Source organism: Andrographis paniculata, unplaced genomic scaffold, assembly GCF_009805555.1.
Source record: "Andrographis paniculata isolate CXL003 unplaced genomic scaffold, ASM980555v1 Contig5END, whole genome shotgun sequence".
Taxonomy (NCBI): domain Eukaryota; kingdom Viridiplantae; phylum Streptophyta; class Magnoliopsida; order Lamiales; family Acanthaceae; genus Andrographis; species Andrographis paniculata.
Window position 1 is genome coordinate 941,212 of NW_026137595.1, and position 13,416 is coordinate 954,627.

A 13,416-nucleotide genomic window follows, 5' to 3' on the forward strand; every position below is an offset into this window, starting at 1 on the left:
AATATTACTACGGTTCTAAGGGTCATTGCAAAAATACTTCTTCAGTGTCTTATAATACTAACAGAAGGACGTTTATACAAAAAAAAATTATACAATTATAAAGATATTTTTAATGTTAAGTACAATGATGCAAATGACAAACGTGTCTTTAGAGACGGACGGAGAAAATATTATTTTTAAATTTAACTCACTGGCAAAATCAAAATTTGAGCACTTAAATTTTACCTTTCCTTCAATATTTATGTATTACAACTGTCAATATTTTTAAAAATATCTTCAATTATATATTTATTTTTATTATTTTTCAATAAAATTTTTACTTTATAAAATTCTATATCGACCTTAAATAGATTATTAATTATTTTTGAAGAAGCAGTATGAGTGAGTTGTAAAAGAAATGGTAATTCCCCATGCACAAGTCACATCACTAATCACTACAGCCTTTGTGGGGATTCTCCACAACATCAAAACATGTCTCCACATTTTCTTACAAATTGCCTCTCTTCCACACCACAACAGAACAGACTTTATTAATCAAAACTAAAATCATGCAAAAAGATTATTAATCATAAAAAAAAAAAAAAAAAAAAAAGACAAAATCAAAACTAGTTGGCAGCAACTGCAAGTTATGTGGTACGGAAAGCCTTGTAGGCTTGTAGCTATGAAAATTTAATCAATTAATTAATTAGTCAACCCTCACGGAACGGCGGCCCGCCGCCGTAGGGGCCCCGTCTCAGCGACCCCTTACACCGCCACATGTCACACACACATACGTATGATTATTTGTCTATGAAGTAATGAACATTATGTATTTGTTTCTTTATTTCAAATTTATTTTTTTTGTTACTATTATTTTATATGGTTTTAAATCAAAACATACATATATATATATATATTTCGAATATTATATTAAAATATTGTTTAATTCAAAATTAAAAAACAATCACTTCAATTTCAAATTAAAATCAAACAAACCTTATAATTGTGTTTGTTTATTCTATATAGAAGTAGTTTTGTTGTTAGTATAAAAAATTATAGTAGTGTTAAGAGGGTTTTATGTATTTGAATTGTTTGCTTGTATTTAATGTATAATTGTTGATATATATATATATATATGTTAAATAGTATTTTTGAGAAACATATGTATGTATTCACTCAATATATATATATTTTAAAATTAAATTTGTATGAATATTTATTAAAAATATTATATACATATATTTATATAATTATATTAATTTAACACAATATTATGGTAAGCATTGAATAGTATAGATTTATGTTTTAAAAAAAAACAAATCAAACACACCCCCATTCACCATTTACAGTTTTTGATCTTTACATCATCAAGAAATGTTCTTGAGATCATTCATTCATAAATACTTACATACTACACATAGATACATATACACTTTCCTTTTCTCCTCATCTACATCTCTAATTTGTCAATTTTGCAACAGAATCTCTCTCTGGGTCAGTTTTTATTATCCCCTCCAAAAAAATTCTTGCAATCCTAAAAATTAAAATTAAAATTAAGTCACCTGCATCTAGAAGTCATCTTCATCATCGTCTCCGGTCAATGTTCTGACTATCCGATCGATTCACAGCTCCTACTGAATCAATGACAAAAAATGGCGTTCGTTCGGAGTCAATACCTGCAATGAAGATACTATTTTAGCACTTCAGAGTTTGTGTACTAAGTCAATTATATGAATGAACCTTTAGATGGAATTTGCGACGTAATTGATATAGTCGAACCTTTAGTTTACGCTCCGGCGTAGGATTAAGAAGTCGGGTGATTTCCGGCGAGGATCTTCGTTCGTCAGTAGAAATGGAATTGCCCGACATACCCCTGCGTATACGGTAGCAACTCTTCGACTTCAATCCGCGAGCTGGAATAGCTTGTGCTTTTCTTGATTCGACTACGGTTGATGGACTCGACTTCAGCTAAGAACACGCTATACACCGGTCTGTGATCTGAGAATCTCGACTCCCCGCGAACATACGACAGCTGCTGGAGGCCACGGCCGTACCATAATATCCGATCGCACCTATAACCGGTCGAGAGTAATGATTTTATTTGAGTAAAGAGAATGAGACGAAAAAAGAACTTGTCGGGAAGGAAGGCGAGATTATTACCATGCCGGTGTTCTTCGTTTCTCCTTAGGATGCATGTTCTCGCCGGCGTACCTGTCTGAATTATTCGAATACTTGTACGTAGGCGGGAAGTATATTCTGCCCTCGTTCCACCCGATGAAGACCCTCCCGTGCCTCTGCTCGATTCTCAGCTGTTTTTACAAGAAAACCCGACTGTAAGGAAAGTCGAATGCACAAGTGCTCGACAAGTTTAAGGATGGTTTTGATTGAAGACAAGCGCTTACCTGGTCGTTTTCTAACAATGCTCGCCAGTTGCGCATCTCGACTAGAGCCTTCGCGCATCTGTAAGACAGCGCGATCCTGTAGTTCAAGTCTCCGAGCCATATGATCCGACTGGAACCAGACAAGATATATATATACATACGTATATATAGATAGATAGATAGATTAGTCGGGAACGAAGAAAGATAATCGAGCTATGTTAAAGGAATACCGAGAAGGAACTCACTCGTGGTCGAGGATGGTTTGTGGGGAGTTCTCGTGCTGCTGCCCGACGCCGTGCACGTGCGGGAACCTCGTCTTCCGTAGAATTTCAAGGACGTCGGCGTTCCGTCGCAGCTCGTCGCCGTCCTTCTCCCCCGACGTCAAATGGCTACATATGAAGCAGAAGCTCGTCTGGTGCAAAGACATGCTGATCGAAATCGATCCCTTGTTTCCGAGATAGCCCATCAATCCTCTCCCGACACACGACACCTTAAGATTTCGGACAGCGTCTCTTAGATCGCGTCGAATCCATATCGTTAGAAAGATCCCGACCATCTGCTTGCTCGCCACCAGACAGTACCTCGACTGCCCCGGATACCTGTCCCGATCCTCCGGGTAAGAAACAGGCGAGCAATGCTGTGCACAAGGGGATTCGTTCATTCCGTTTTCCTCGTCGGAGGAGCCATCCCACCTGAAATATGGGTCGTAGCAGTCGCTGGGTCGATGGCCGTAGATTGCCCTGTCGCAGACGCTGTACCGGCGGTCGAGTCTAGGCTGCGGCAGCGACATGTCGTGATCGGTCATTCTCATGCTACGGCTCAATGACTGGAAAGATCGACGGTGGTGGATGAAAGACGAAGAGGTGTTCTCTCTATTTGATCCTTCGAAGTCATCATCCAGCTCGACGATTGGGTCGGGGATTGGCGACGGCGTGCGACAGCTTGCGCTGCTCCCGGGCAAGCTGTTGAGCGTCTTCCGGATAAGCGCCAGCCATTTCCGGGCCGGGCCGTTGTCTTCTGTCCCGAGCACATTGCCGGCATTTAAAGGGACTATTTCTTGAAACCTTAAAACGACAAACAAAAATACATTATAGCCAACAATCATTACGATACAACGACAAGGGAAATGAAATAGATGCATTTGGTAATTTAACTCACCCGAGGACATAGATGTCGGCAGGGGGCGAAGTGTGTAGCCAATCGTCGAGATTCAAATGAGTCGGGGGCGATTTCCCAGCCACATTCCAAGTTGCCACAAAAATCCTAACCCAAAAACAAAATCATCAACAAATGCAACAAGAATCTGTTGTATCAACACACAAAAAAGATCGATTTTAATACGTACTTGTAGTTATGAACATCGGTGACTTGAGTAGCAGCATCGATATCGATCTTGCTTCGCCACGGGCGATCCGGGAATCGTTTTTCTAGCAACCAATTGAACCAAAACAAAAAGAATTCCAATCACCAAATATCCAAAACAACAATCCCCCCAAAAAACCTTTGTTCATACATATTCAGCAGCAATGGATGATACAAATACAATGTACTACTATCTATCTATCTATCTATCTATGTGGTCCAAAAACTTTAAAAACAAAATTCGAGTGTCTGAAATTTGAAACCTGTTCTACTTTTCTTGATGGTGCATGCTTCATCCCTCTCTGTAAAATTGCTCCTCCATTGCTCATCAACACCTGAAAAAGCAACAAGTTAAAGTCTTTTTAAAGGTGTGGTCATTATAAACTGTAGCAGCTCATGACCCACATGTGTGAGTACAAAAAAAGATCCCAAATTTCCTTACGAACTAAGATAAACAAATGAAAGGGAAAAAAAATCAAAATGATGTACTAATTTCACTGAGACACGAACAATACTGAAGAAGATCCATCCAACATTATATGTATGTGTGTGTGTATATATATATACACATCAGAAACTCTGCAAACCAAATGTTTCTGTGCAAAGACAAACAGAGAAAAACGCCAAAGTTCTGTAACCCCCCCAAAATCCCTTTCAATCTTAAAAAAACTTTGGCAGTGAGGAGGAGTACTTGAGATTCCAATTTTTGATTTGGGGGTTTTGTGATGGTGAATTTATATTTGACATCATTACTAGAAGAGATTATTATAATAAATATTATTATTATTATTATTAATATTACCTTCATAAGTGATGTCATCGTCGGCGTGGAAATCCTCAGTTTTGCTCTTGATGTTGAGCCATTTCTTGACGAGTGTCTTTGGCCATGAAAATTTCTTCATTCAAGAAAAGAACATAAGAATTAGATGAAGAGGAAGAAGAAGAATCTTGAATGTGGCATTGCAGAGAAGGAATGGTGGGATCAATAAAAGCACATCAATGCACTGATTTTTAGTTTTTTTTTTTTTCTTCATTTATTTTAATCGAACAGAAACTGACAAAAAACAAACCTTGCTTTTCTTTGAGTTCCCATCTCTCATTGTTTCACCACTTCATATATGAACAAACTTCCTGGGCCTTCTTCCGGAATCAGCTCAAGATCAAAGCTTTCTTCTCTTTCCTGCAACAAATTCAAGAACAAGAAGAAGAAGAAGATCAATAGCTGATGCTGGTAAAATAAAAAAACATTGGGAAAAAGAAAAGAAAAGAGAGAGACAGAGACAGAGACAAAGAGAGAGACAGAGATAGAGATAGAGATAGAGAGAGAAAGAGAGAATACGATGATTTGGCCAATGAGGTGAAATCAGACACAGAAGTCGGTTCCCTAAGAATTGAAGAGAGCAGAACGGAGAGAACGAAGAAAACCCCGTTTTCTAGGCATGTTGATTCAAAGACAGAAATTTCCAAGAATCCTAGTAAGAAGAAAAAAGATTTCTCCTTTGTACTACTAATGTTATGGGAGCAGTGCGCAAGAGACAAAGAGGGTCAAGAAAAGGGAAGCAAAAATAACAATAGACTCAGATTCCGAATGTAGAAACGAGACAATGCAGAACAAAAGGGTATGCAAGACAATGTCGAGAGATAGATAAATGGATATTGATAGCCTTCTCAGAAATGGGGGTGGGGTGGGGTGGGTGGGGGTGTTTCTCTTCTCAAAAACCTCGTTCTGAGTACAGAGCAAAGTGTCATCGAATTTTGAAGAGAATAAAGTGCAGAGTTGGGATAAATATAAATGAGTAAAAATTGAAAAAGAGCACCAACTAAAACAGAAAAAAAATAAAAACAAAAAACATCAACAGCAACTTACAACCACCAGTGTAATTCTCGAGGTGTTTTTAAGTCGACTCAAAACCAAGGGGCCCTGGCCCAAATTAAGGGTTCCTATGGCAGATTGCCATTGTACAAACTGCTTACCCACTCTCTTCTACAGGAGCACCTCTTTCTTGCCCTGTCCCTCCCCACACCTGCCCCTGCTATTTCAAGACTGCCCGCGGTCAGCTGGTGAAAGGTTTGAAATTGAATTTGATCCGCAAACTAATCACCATGAAGTATACATACATACATATGTATATATAGTATTATTGAACAGGAAGAAGAAGAGGGTGTTGGGCATTTGTTGTATGCCAGTTTTGAGAGCTTTTCTTAACTACACCCATTGCTAAAAATGATTTTGGGGTTAGGGAGATGTTAAGAGGATTTGTAGAATGTTCAAAGGGAATTTATGTATGCAGAAATCACACACACCCACTTTAATAATGATTGATCTTGCCATAGCTTTATTGGGTCTTGGCAAGATAGAGAGAAGAGTTTTTTAACATTGGAAAAAATGGGGCATTTCTCCAATGTAGATTTTTGGGTTCACAAATTTTAGAATTCCTGAATATTGGGGAGCTTACTAAAACCCTTTTAGGGGGGTCCAAATGTTTAGAGTTAGAGCAGAATGTCTATATGTAAAGGAAATTAGGGGTTCTTTTGGGTCAAACGAAACTAGTGTCCTGAGACTCAATGGCAACAAAGTCCTATTTTGAGGAAGTATGTTGGGCATTATTCCATCTGAAGAACTAAACACTAAACTTAGTCATGGGTTAATGCAACTTTCTTTTTTGTGCTTGAAGAATCCTCCTTTCCAAAAAAGCACACTTACATTTACAATTCAAATGGGAGGGGATCTTCTAGTTCAGGGCAGGGAATTGAAGAGGGCCATGGTTTGGGTCCACACAATCTCCATCTCCAAGTGAATAATTTAATAATAATTATCACTCACTTAGAACAAAGTAACTTCTTGGATTATGTCCTCTAGGCATAGAAATTACAATTGACTAATCTTAAATTCCACATGCTACATGTGGGAGACTGTGCTGGTCCCTACTCCCTACCGCCTAAGTCCCTCATGTTTTCACAGTTTCAAGAACCAAGTTTTGTGCATTAGTTTATTCATACCTAGGACTAATCTACATCAAGATTGATGGGCTATTCAATCCAAGTTGGCTTAGCAAAAACTAGTTTTATTTAATCCTAGAAAGTGACTCCCCAATTCATCCCCTAATGACACATCCATCAATCTTTGTTGAAGCTTCTCAACTTATGGTTATGTCAGCATTCAACTTTGTCCACCATATATATACTGGTGTTATATTTTATTACATAATTCTGGGAGGTGAGACAAATGGAAATCGACATCCATTGTCCATATGCCTATGTATACAAGCCACCAAATCAAGCACTAACACATTTGATCACGAGTAGGAAATCTACTTCCATTAAAAGAAAATTCACAAATGTCACACTTGGGCATTTCTTCAAATCACTTAGTGTAGATGATTACTACTGTGACCAACTCATTAATTGCAATAGTATAAAGTCACATAAGCTACCATATAAATTTAACTATTTCTTGAAAATAAAATCAAAGAAAGGCTATATCAAGTAAATGGAATCACAGAGGGTACCACACTATATATAGTCTAGAATGAATTTATTATTTTTCATCAATTTACATGACATGAACCTTATCTCCTTCCAGGTAAGTGCCACTTTTGAATCATGGCCCATTTGCCTTGAATTATGATGCCAAGCCACAGTTCTTGCAACTTGACAATGATTCAATTATTCCATATATCCATTCCAACTTTTTTTTTTTCCTAGCAGAAAAGAAACCTGATAAAACCAAACCAATAGAGAGGATCAGTCACTGAGTTAACTGTCTCTGCAAAATTAAACATCATTAGTTTTCAGTACAAGTATTGATCATATGAATGAAGGGTATAAATGGTAACTAGCTTCCTATGTTTCCTTAACTCAAATATAAAACTTTAGTACCACAAAAGGAGAGACAACATTAAACTTTGGATAGTCAAAGCATGGTGTGTAAATAAATCTGTACTCTGAGGAAAGGAATCTCTCTCCCCTTGAGATGATTTATCCTTTTTTACAGCTTGCCATTGCCTCTGAAAACCATCACAGCTTGTGCCCTTTCCTTTCTTTTTGTCTGAGTTTCTCATCATTTCTCTCAGGTTATGATTTAGGTACGAATGTGCACAATCTAACCATCAGTGGGAAGTTACACGTGTAAGTGTAGCCTACACACTTCCTCATCTAATCTTGTGGATACAAATGATTATATCATGTAATAATTAGTTTAATTCAGGTTTGGGCCGTCTATTGCCAATCTTCAAAGTAGAAATCATGAATATATTGCAACAATTTCCAAAGAACAAATCTTGACCAGACCTGCTGATTTCTTTGTTGAAAGTTAGGATAGATCATGTCCCTCAAACATCTTGCCAACTGGAATCTGATTTGCAGACATGAAACAGTTAAAAAATAATAATAATAGTAATAAAAAGAAAAAGAAAAAACACTAATATAAAAACCTGGGCCGACCGTGGGGACAATAAGATCCAGATTGGCAGTAAAAGAAGTAATCAATACTATGCATAATCCTAATCACTCAATAATTTTCTTTTCATTCTCATTAGATCTCAAGATGTAAGATTCATATGTCTATGCATTGACTTCTGAGTACAGAAAAATAATAATAAATAATGGTACTATGGCATGCATCTACCCTCCAACAAATTTAATAAATACTTCATATACATTGAATCACAGGGAGAAGTGAAAAAAAAAAATAGACTAGTTTGTTTGAGTATGATGTGAAGCTTTTCACCAAATTGTGTAAAAGCGAAGTAGAAACTTTCACCACAGTTTTAACTTGTGGAACAACTATACACATATTGGGCGTGTGTCATATATTTATCGAAATCATTTTGATTGGGCTACTGGCCAAAGATCTTGTCACTGTCTTTCTTGCCTTTCCTTTTCCATAGCCTTCACCACACATCAATTCAGATCCTTACCCTGTCAATTTTCTTGTTTTCCATTTCTCCACCCCACCACTCCTCAACTTGTAAAAGCCATCCAATTTCTATTCGAATTATCTTAGCTTATCTGAATATAAATATATTGAAAGAGATGGGTATTAATTATGCTTTAATAAAACCTGTAGAAATGATTCTCAGGTTCCTTTGTAGCCATCAAAACTGATCCAGTGTATTAATCAAATATGAAAGTGAAAAATAACTTGAGGGAGCATTAAAATAATAGCATTTGATGGAAGCCTATTCAAGAATGTGCTTCAATGCATGTTCCTCAAGAAATGGCTTCACCTACCATAATAATTTGGTTCCATCACATGGCAGCACAAGCCTCTTCATTTTTATGCTTATAGATCCATGTGTGACTGTGTGTAGGATGTTTCCAGGAAATTTTTTCACCATTGTTTTTATTCAAGAAAATTACAAAAACCAAACATTTCTGCACAGCTGATTATTATTTAATCCTACATTGGAAAAGGGGTTACATCCATATCTGTATTCATCATCCAATCTGTTTCCCAAATGCTTAACATATTCAAATAAAACATCAGAAAAGGCCAACCAAGCAAAACAACTAATGAAATGGCCAAACCTGTTCATGCGGAGAAAAGCACAAATCCCCTAGTCTCCTAGGATTTCAAAATTCAACCCCAAGGGCTCAACAATCTGTCAATGTACCAAAGTAATTCATGAAGAGACCACCTGAAAATGACAACAATACCAAAATTAAGCAGTGAAGATAGTTGGAGCTATTATCAAATCAGTGATAGCATCTTCAATGTGGGGCAAACATTTGATCATAGCCATATATATTCCAAGAGTTACTCAAAACCAAACCACTTCATACATTACAAGGTAACCTACCCAATCCAATAGCTCCTCCAAGATTGTTCTTGAATCAATGAGCATCATCATCCTCAATTTGCTCAGAAATCATCATCACTACATCCTCTTCAAAGCTCCATTGAACTTCCAAGTCGTAAATAATCATAGATTTGCCAAACCACAAAATAATAATAATAATAATAATAATAATAATAATAATAATAATAATAATAATAATAATAATAATAATAATAATAATAACTCATCAATTTACATCTAATTACAGGTGATCGAAGTTCAAGTGCAAAACATGCTTAAATGAAATAAACAAGTAATTCTTATTGTCAAATCATCAAACACCTTTCCGGCAAAGCTTGCCGTAACATTTCCTACCCAACCTAATACAATCCAACCAATGCAAAACCTGCGCATTAGGATCACCCTCCAGAACAACATCAGAAACAGTGATCTGAACCTTCCCTCTGTAACCAGTAACTCTACCCCGCACCCTCGCAACGACCCCCAACTGTACTTGCGAAGCCATCTTCCGCGACACTTCAGCCGCCAATCGAACGCCCGACGGATTGCGCTTCAGGAAGTAGGGAGAAGTGAGTTGATTCAGCCAGAGAACGCAAGGAACGCAACCTGTACCATCGTCGACGACAAATCTCAGAAATTTCCCAGGCTTCAGATCCCGCAGCACAACTACTCCGACTGACTCCGCACGGCAGGGCGTCCATCCTACGCGAGAGACCGCCGACTGTTCCGCCGCGTTGGGAGAAAGCGCCACCAAATCGCAAGCCAACAGCTTGACGTGAACGTTGCAGAGAGCATCCATGTTGATCATCCAAAAAAGTAATTTGGCGGGAAACATCTGTTTTCCCCACACAAACAGACATATAAATATCCTTATCAATTGGGCTGCACTTTATATGGGCCCAGGCCCAAAATAATACTATAAGGTATTGAATCCAGGACAGTTGATGAAACGTGTGACGTAGGGCCAGTGTTTATATAATATTTTGAATATAAAATATTTAGTATAATTAATATAGAAAATAAATATATTAATATTAATTAATATTTTTGAAGATTTTTTTTAATTTTTTTTTTATGAATAGTAAAAATATAATAAAAGAACACACTTCTTGAGACTATTGTCTAATCAATAAATTGGGCAACGAATCCCATGAAAAATTATAAAATTCAATACAAATGAAACTTAAAAGCATATGTTACTATGCTAATTATAATATTCAATATAGTACAGACAAGTGACAACAAATTATATATAGATAAATAATACATAATTTAAATTAATATAATATAAACATAATACATTGTGCTACTATTAATTTTAGCTTAATAAATATATTAATACAACACACATACAAATATAAACTAGGGTATACAAAACATATTTTTATTAAGAAGCCGATATGTATGCATGTGTGTATACAAACAACATTTTCCCACTTCCTATAAATCTTACCACACATTTAATCTTAAGTGAGCCTCCTAGACTCAAAACAAAGAAGCCACATTGCCTACTTACAGTGAACATCCACCGGCGATCCATTGGGGACGGATAAATCAACAACGCCGCCGCCAACGTCACGGTCCACGGCCAGCAGAGCCAAAACAAAAACACCCGCCGGCCCGATCGTTCGGTATCATTCCGCCACCCTTGCTGGTATCCACAGCTTCCAGCAGCCTCACGACCTCGTCCATCTCCGGCCGACTTTCCGGCCTTGCATCCCAGCACTTGCGCATTATTCCGGCAAGCGCGCCCGGGCAGCATCTCGGAATGTCCGGCCGCAAATTCTGCTAGTAGAGATAAAAAATTGTGATACACATATATGCGCGATATGAAACGGTACGATTATTTATTCGTAATTATATGCGGCGTCGTCGAAGATCGACCTGTTGAACGACGGCGGCAGAAACCTCGGCGAAGCTGAGATCGGGATACGGCATGTCGCAGCAGTAAATTTCCCACAGGCAGATCCCGAAACTGTACACGTCGCATTTCCGATTGTAAGGCTTGCCGTCGAGAACCTAAAGTTTTAAGTCCGTAATTAGTTTCGTCGAAAATGTATCGACGTGTAACGTGGTCGAGATATTGTGCCATACCTCCGGCGCCATGTAACCTAAAGTCCCGGTGTTCCCCGTCATGTCCCTCGGATTCTGAGCTTCGATTCGAGCGACGCCGAAATCGGCAATTTTGAGAGTTCGGTTAGCATCGAGCAGCATGTTCTCAGTCTTGACGTCGCGATGGACGATTTTCTTCGAATGAAGGTAGCTCAAGCTGCAGAATTATTACATCAGCTTAAAGCAATCCGAACAACAATAAAAACAATAGATTGATGTCTTTCTTACCCTCGAGCAAGATCCAAGGCGAGCTGAACAACAACTTTGAAGGGCAGCTTTTTCTGGCAATTCTTGATCAAGAACTTCTTGAGCGTCCCGCCCGGAATGTGTTCGACGACAACGCAACACGCTGCGGACGGGAGTGAATTGCAGCTGCTAGACAGAACACCTTCCGAAGGTATCTTAAGCGCCGATGTACCCATTGAAGCTCCGACGAACTTCGAAGAAAAGAGTCGAGTGCATCAAATCATTGTACAAAGACACAACTTTTATCATCCCATAATTTTGGATCCTAAATTCAACAACTACTGTCAATCAAACTTTACCTTGGCAACATTGGGATGGTCGAGCTTATGCCAGACGGCAACTTCTTGTTTAAAAGACGTCCGAAGAGCAGCGCTCTCCGCCGCTGTGGCGTCACCATCTTCTCCCCAGTCCAATACCTTCACTATGTACGGAAAGTCGCAGTTATCAGATACCATAGTTAAGCAAAAGCATATAAGCTATATATTCTGGTTACACAGATATTTTAGAAGTTTTGGCACATACATGTTCTATATTAACATCATATCATATACTAATTTTTTTATGTTTTTATTTTCAAAAACTCCAAAACTGGCTCTGTTTATACGGACTTTTTTGGAGCTTTGGGCAAACTTCTTCCAAAAACATCCAATCAATATCTTATTATGTCAAAATATCAATCAAATACAAGCATTTTACTATTTTTTAAATCCGCCAAAACGACAAACACAAGAACACCAAAATAAGCATCCAATTGCACCAGAATTACCCCAAAACATAGGGGTAAATCCAACTAAACAATTGTGATCAGTTCATAAGCATTGTGTAAAACACAAAAATCAGGAAATCCATAATAATATATGTGATTTCAATCCAATGGCAATGGTATTAGCAGAAAATAGACAGACAAGTGAGAATTTCTATGAATACTATGTAGGATCTGAGGATAACGATAAAAAGAATGAATGATCTGACCTGCAACTTCTTGGCCATCGTAAATGCCTTTATAGACAGTGCCATGAGTCCCGTGAGCTATGACATTTTTTATATCGAGCTTAGACAAGTCGATCTCCCATTCTTCTGCCATTTCATGGGATTCAGTGTCCTTTGACCAAGCTCGAGTCAAATGCTTATCCATCTGCACATCCCATGTCTTGAAATCGATCATATCAGCTCTCAAGAACACAGTGCTCTCCCCATTCTCACCCAAACTGCTCACATCCTTCACTCCCTTCCCCATGGCTGAATCTTCGAATTTCTCCAAGCCCTTTTCCCCATTCACTTTCTTGAAATCCATCCTTGTGGGCACAGATGAAATAGCAAACTCAAAGTAATAAAACCCAAATGATGAAATCGAAAGCACAAACCCTATCCAGCCATTTCCAAATATTAAAGAAGCCTTTCAAGAAAAGCAAGAAAGAGAGAGCAAATAAGCATAAACATAGAACAACAGCTCTGCAAAGATGAGAAAGTTAGGGCAGAGTTTAATAGTGAAGAGTGGAGCCTAGAAAATAAATAAGGTGCCAGAGATGCAGGAA

General features: G+C 38.0%; 3 protein-coding genes across 6 annotated transcripts; all 3 read right to left on the bottom strand.

Annotated features, from left to right (window-relative positions):
* Window positions 1–1,314: 1,314 nt before the first annotated feature.
* LOC127259174 (type I inositol polyphosphate 5-phosphatase 4) lies at window positions 1,315–5,988 on the bottom strand. Of its 3 annotated transcripts, none has more exons than XM_051286327.1 (11): window positions 5,697–5,988; window positions 4,793–4,902; window positions 4,525–4,618; window positions 3,986–4,057; window positions 3,706–3,787; window positions 3,519–3,623; window positions 2,606–3,424; window positions 2,382–2,490; window positions 2,140–2,288; window positions 1,759–2,051; window positions 1,315–1,655 (listed from the first exon to the last, which is right to left on the bottom strand). In XM_051286327.1, exons 2-10 carry the CDS (start codon window positions 4,820–4,822, stop codon window positions 1,823–1,825), a joined length of 1,689 nt encoding a protein of 562 aa, XP_051142284.1. In that variant the 5' UTR covers window positions 4,823–4,902; window positions 5,697–5,988; the 3' UTR covers window positions 1,315–1,655; window positions 1,759–1,822. The 3 variants fall into 3 exon arrangements, with proteins under 3 accessions (XP_051142284.1, XP_051142285.1, XP_051142283.1); XM_051286328.1 differs by lacking the exon at window positions 5,697–5,988 and adding an exon at window positions 5,590–5,692; XM_051286326.1 differs by lacking the exon at window positions 5,697–5,988 and adding an exon at window positions 5,062–5,386.
* A 3,848-nt stretch (window positions 5,989–9,836) lies between these two features.
* Window positions 9,837–10,322, bottom strand: LOC127259083 (CST complex subunit STN1). Its single transcript, XM_051286231.1, has one exon. It carries the CDS (start codon window positions 10,320–10,322, stop codon window positions 9,837–9,839), a length of 486 nt encoding a protein of 161 aa, XP_051142188.1.
* On the bottom strand, window positions 10,236–13,175 carry LOC127259175 (serine/threonine-protein kinase STY13-like). Of its 2 annotated transcripts, XR_007840448.1 has the most exons (7): window positions 12,854–13,175; window positions 12,181–12,302; window positions 11,864–12,072; window positions 11,618–11,792; window positions 11,408–11,542; window positions 11,040–11,308; window positions 10,236–10,358 (listed from the first exon to the last, which is right to left on the bottom strand). XR_007840448.1 is itself a non-coding variant. In XM_051286329.1 (6 exons), exons 1-6 carry the CDS (start codon window positions 13,173–13,175, stop codon window positions 11,099–11,101), a joined length of 1,173 nt encoding a protein of 390 aa, XP_051142286.1. In that variant the 3' UTR covers window positions 10,887–11,098. The 2 variants fall into 2 exon arrangements, 1 of the variants encoding a protein (XP_051142286.1); XM_051286329.1 differs by lacking the exon at window positions 10,236–10,358 and having other exon boundaries at window positions 10,887–11,308.
* Between the last annotated feature and the right edge of the window lie 241 nt (window positions 13,176–13,416).

Excerpts from the sequence above, each read along its gene's own strand:
- LOC127259174 (XM_051286327.1), bottom strand. The coding sequence starts at position 4,822 with ATGAGAGATGGGAACTCAAAGAAAAGCAAG. Across the intron at positions 3,788-3,985 it reads CATCAAGAAAAGTAGAACAG|AAAAACGATTCCCGGATCGC; the intron begins GTTTCAAATTTC and ends ATTGGTTGCTAG. Across the intron at positions 2,289-2,381 it reads CATTGTTAGAAAACGACCAG|CTGAGAATCGAGCAGAGGCA; the intron begins GTAAGCGCTTGT and ends TTGTAAAAACAG.
- LOC127259083 (XM_051286231.1), bottom strand. The coding sequence starts at position 10,322 with ATGGATGCTCTCTGCAACGTTCACGTCAAGCTGTTGGCTTGCGATTTG.
- LOC127259175 (XM_051286329.1), bottom strand. The coding sequence starts at position 13,175 with ATGGATTTCAAGAAAGTGAATGGGGAAAAGGGCTTGGAGAAATTCGAA. Across the intron at positions 12,303-12,853 it reads CGATGGCCAAGAAGTTGCAG|TGAAGGTATTGGACTGGGGA; the intron begins GTCAGATCATTC and ends TTCCGTACATAG. Across the intron at positions 11,309-11,407 it reads CTGCCGCCGTCGTTCAACAG|AATTTGCGGCCGGACATTCC; the intron begins GTCGATCTTCGA and ends CTCTACTAGCAG.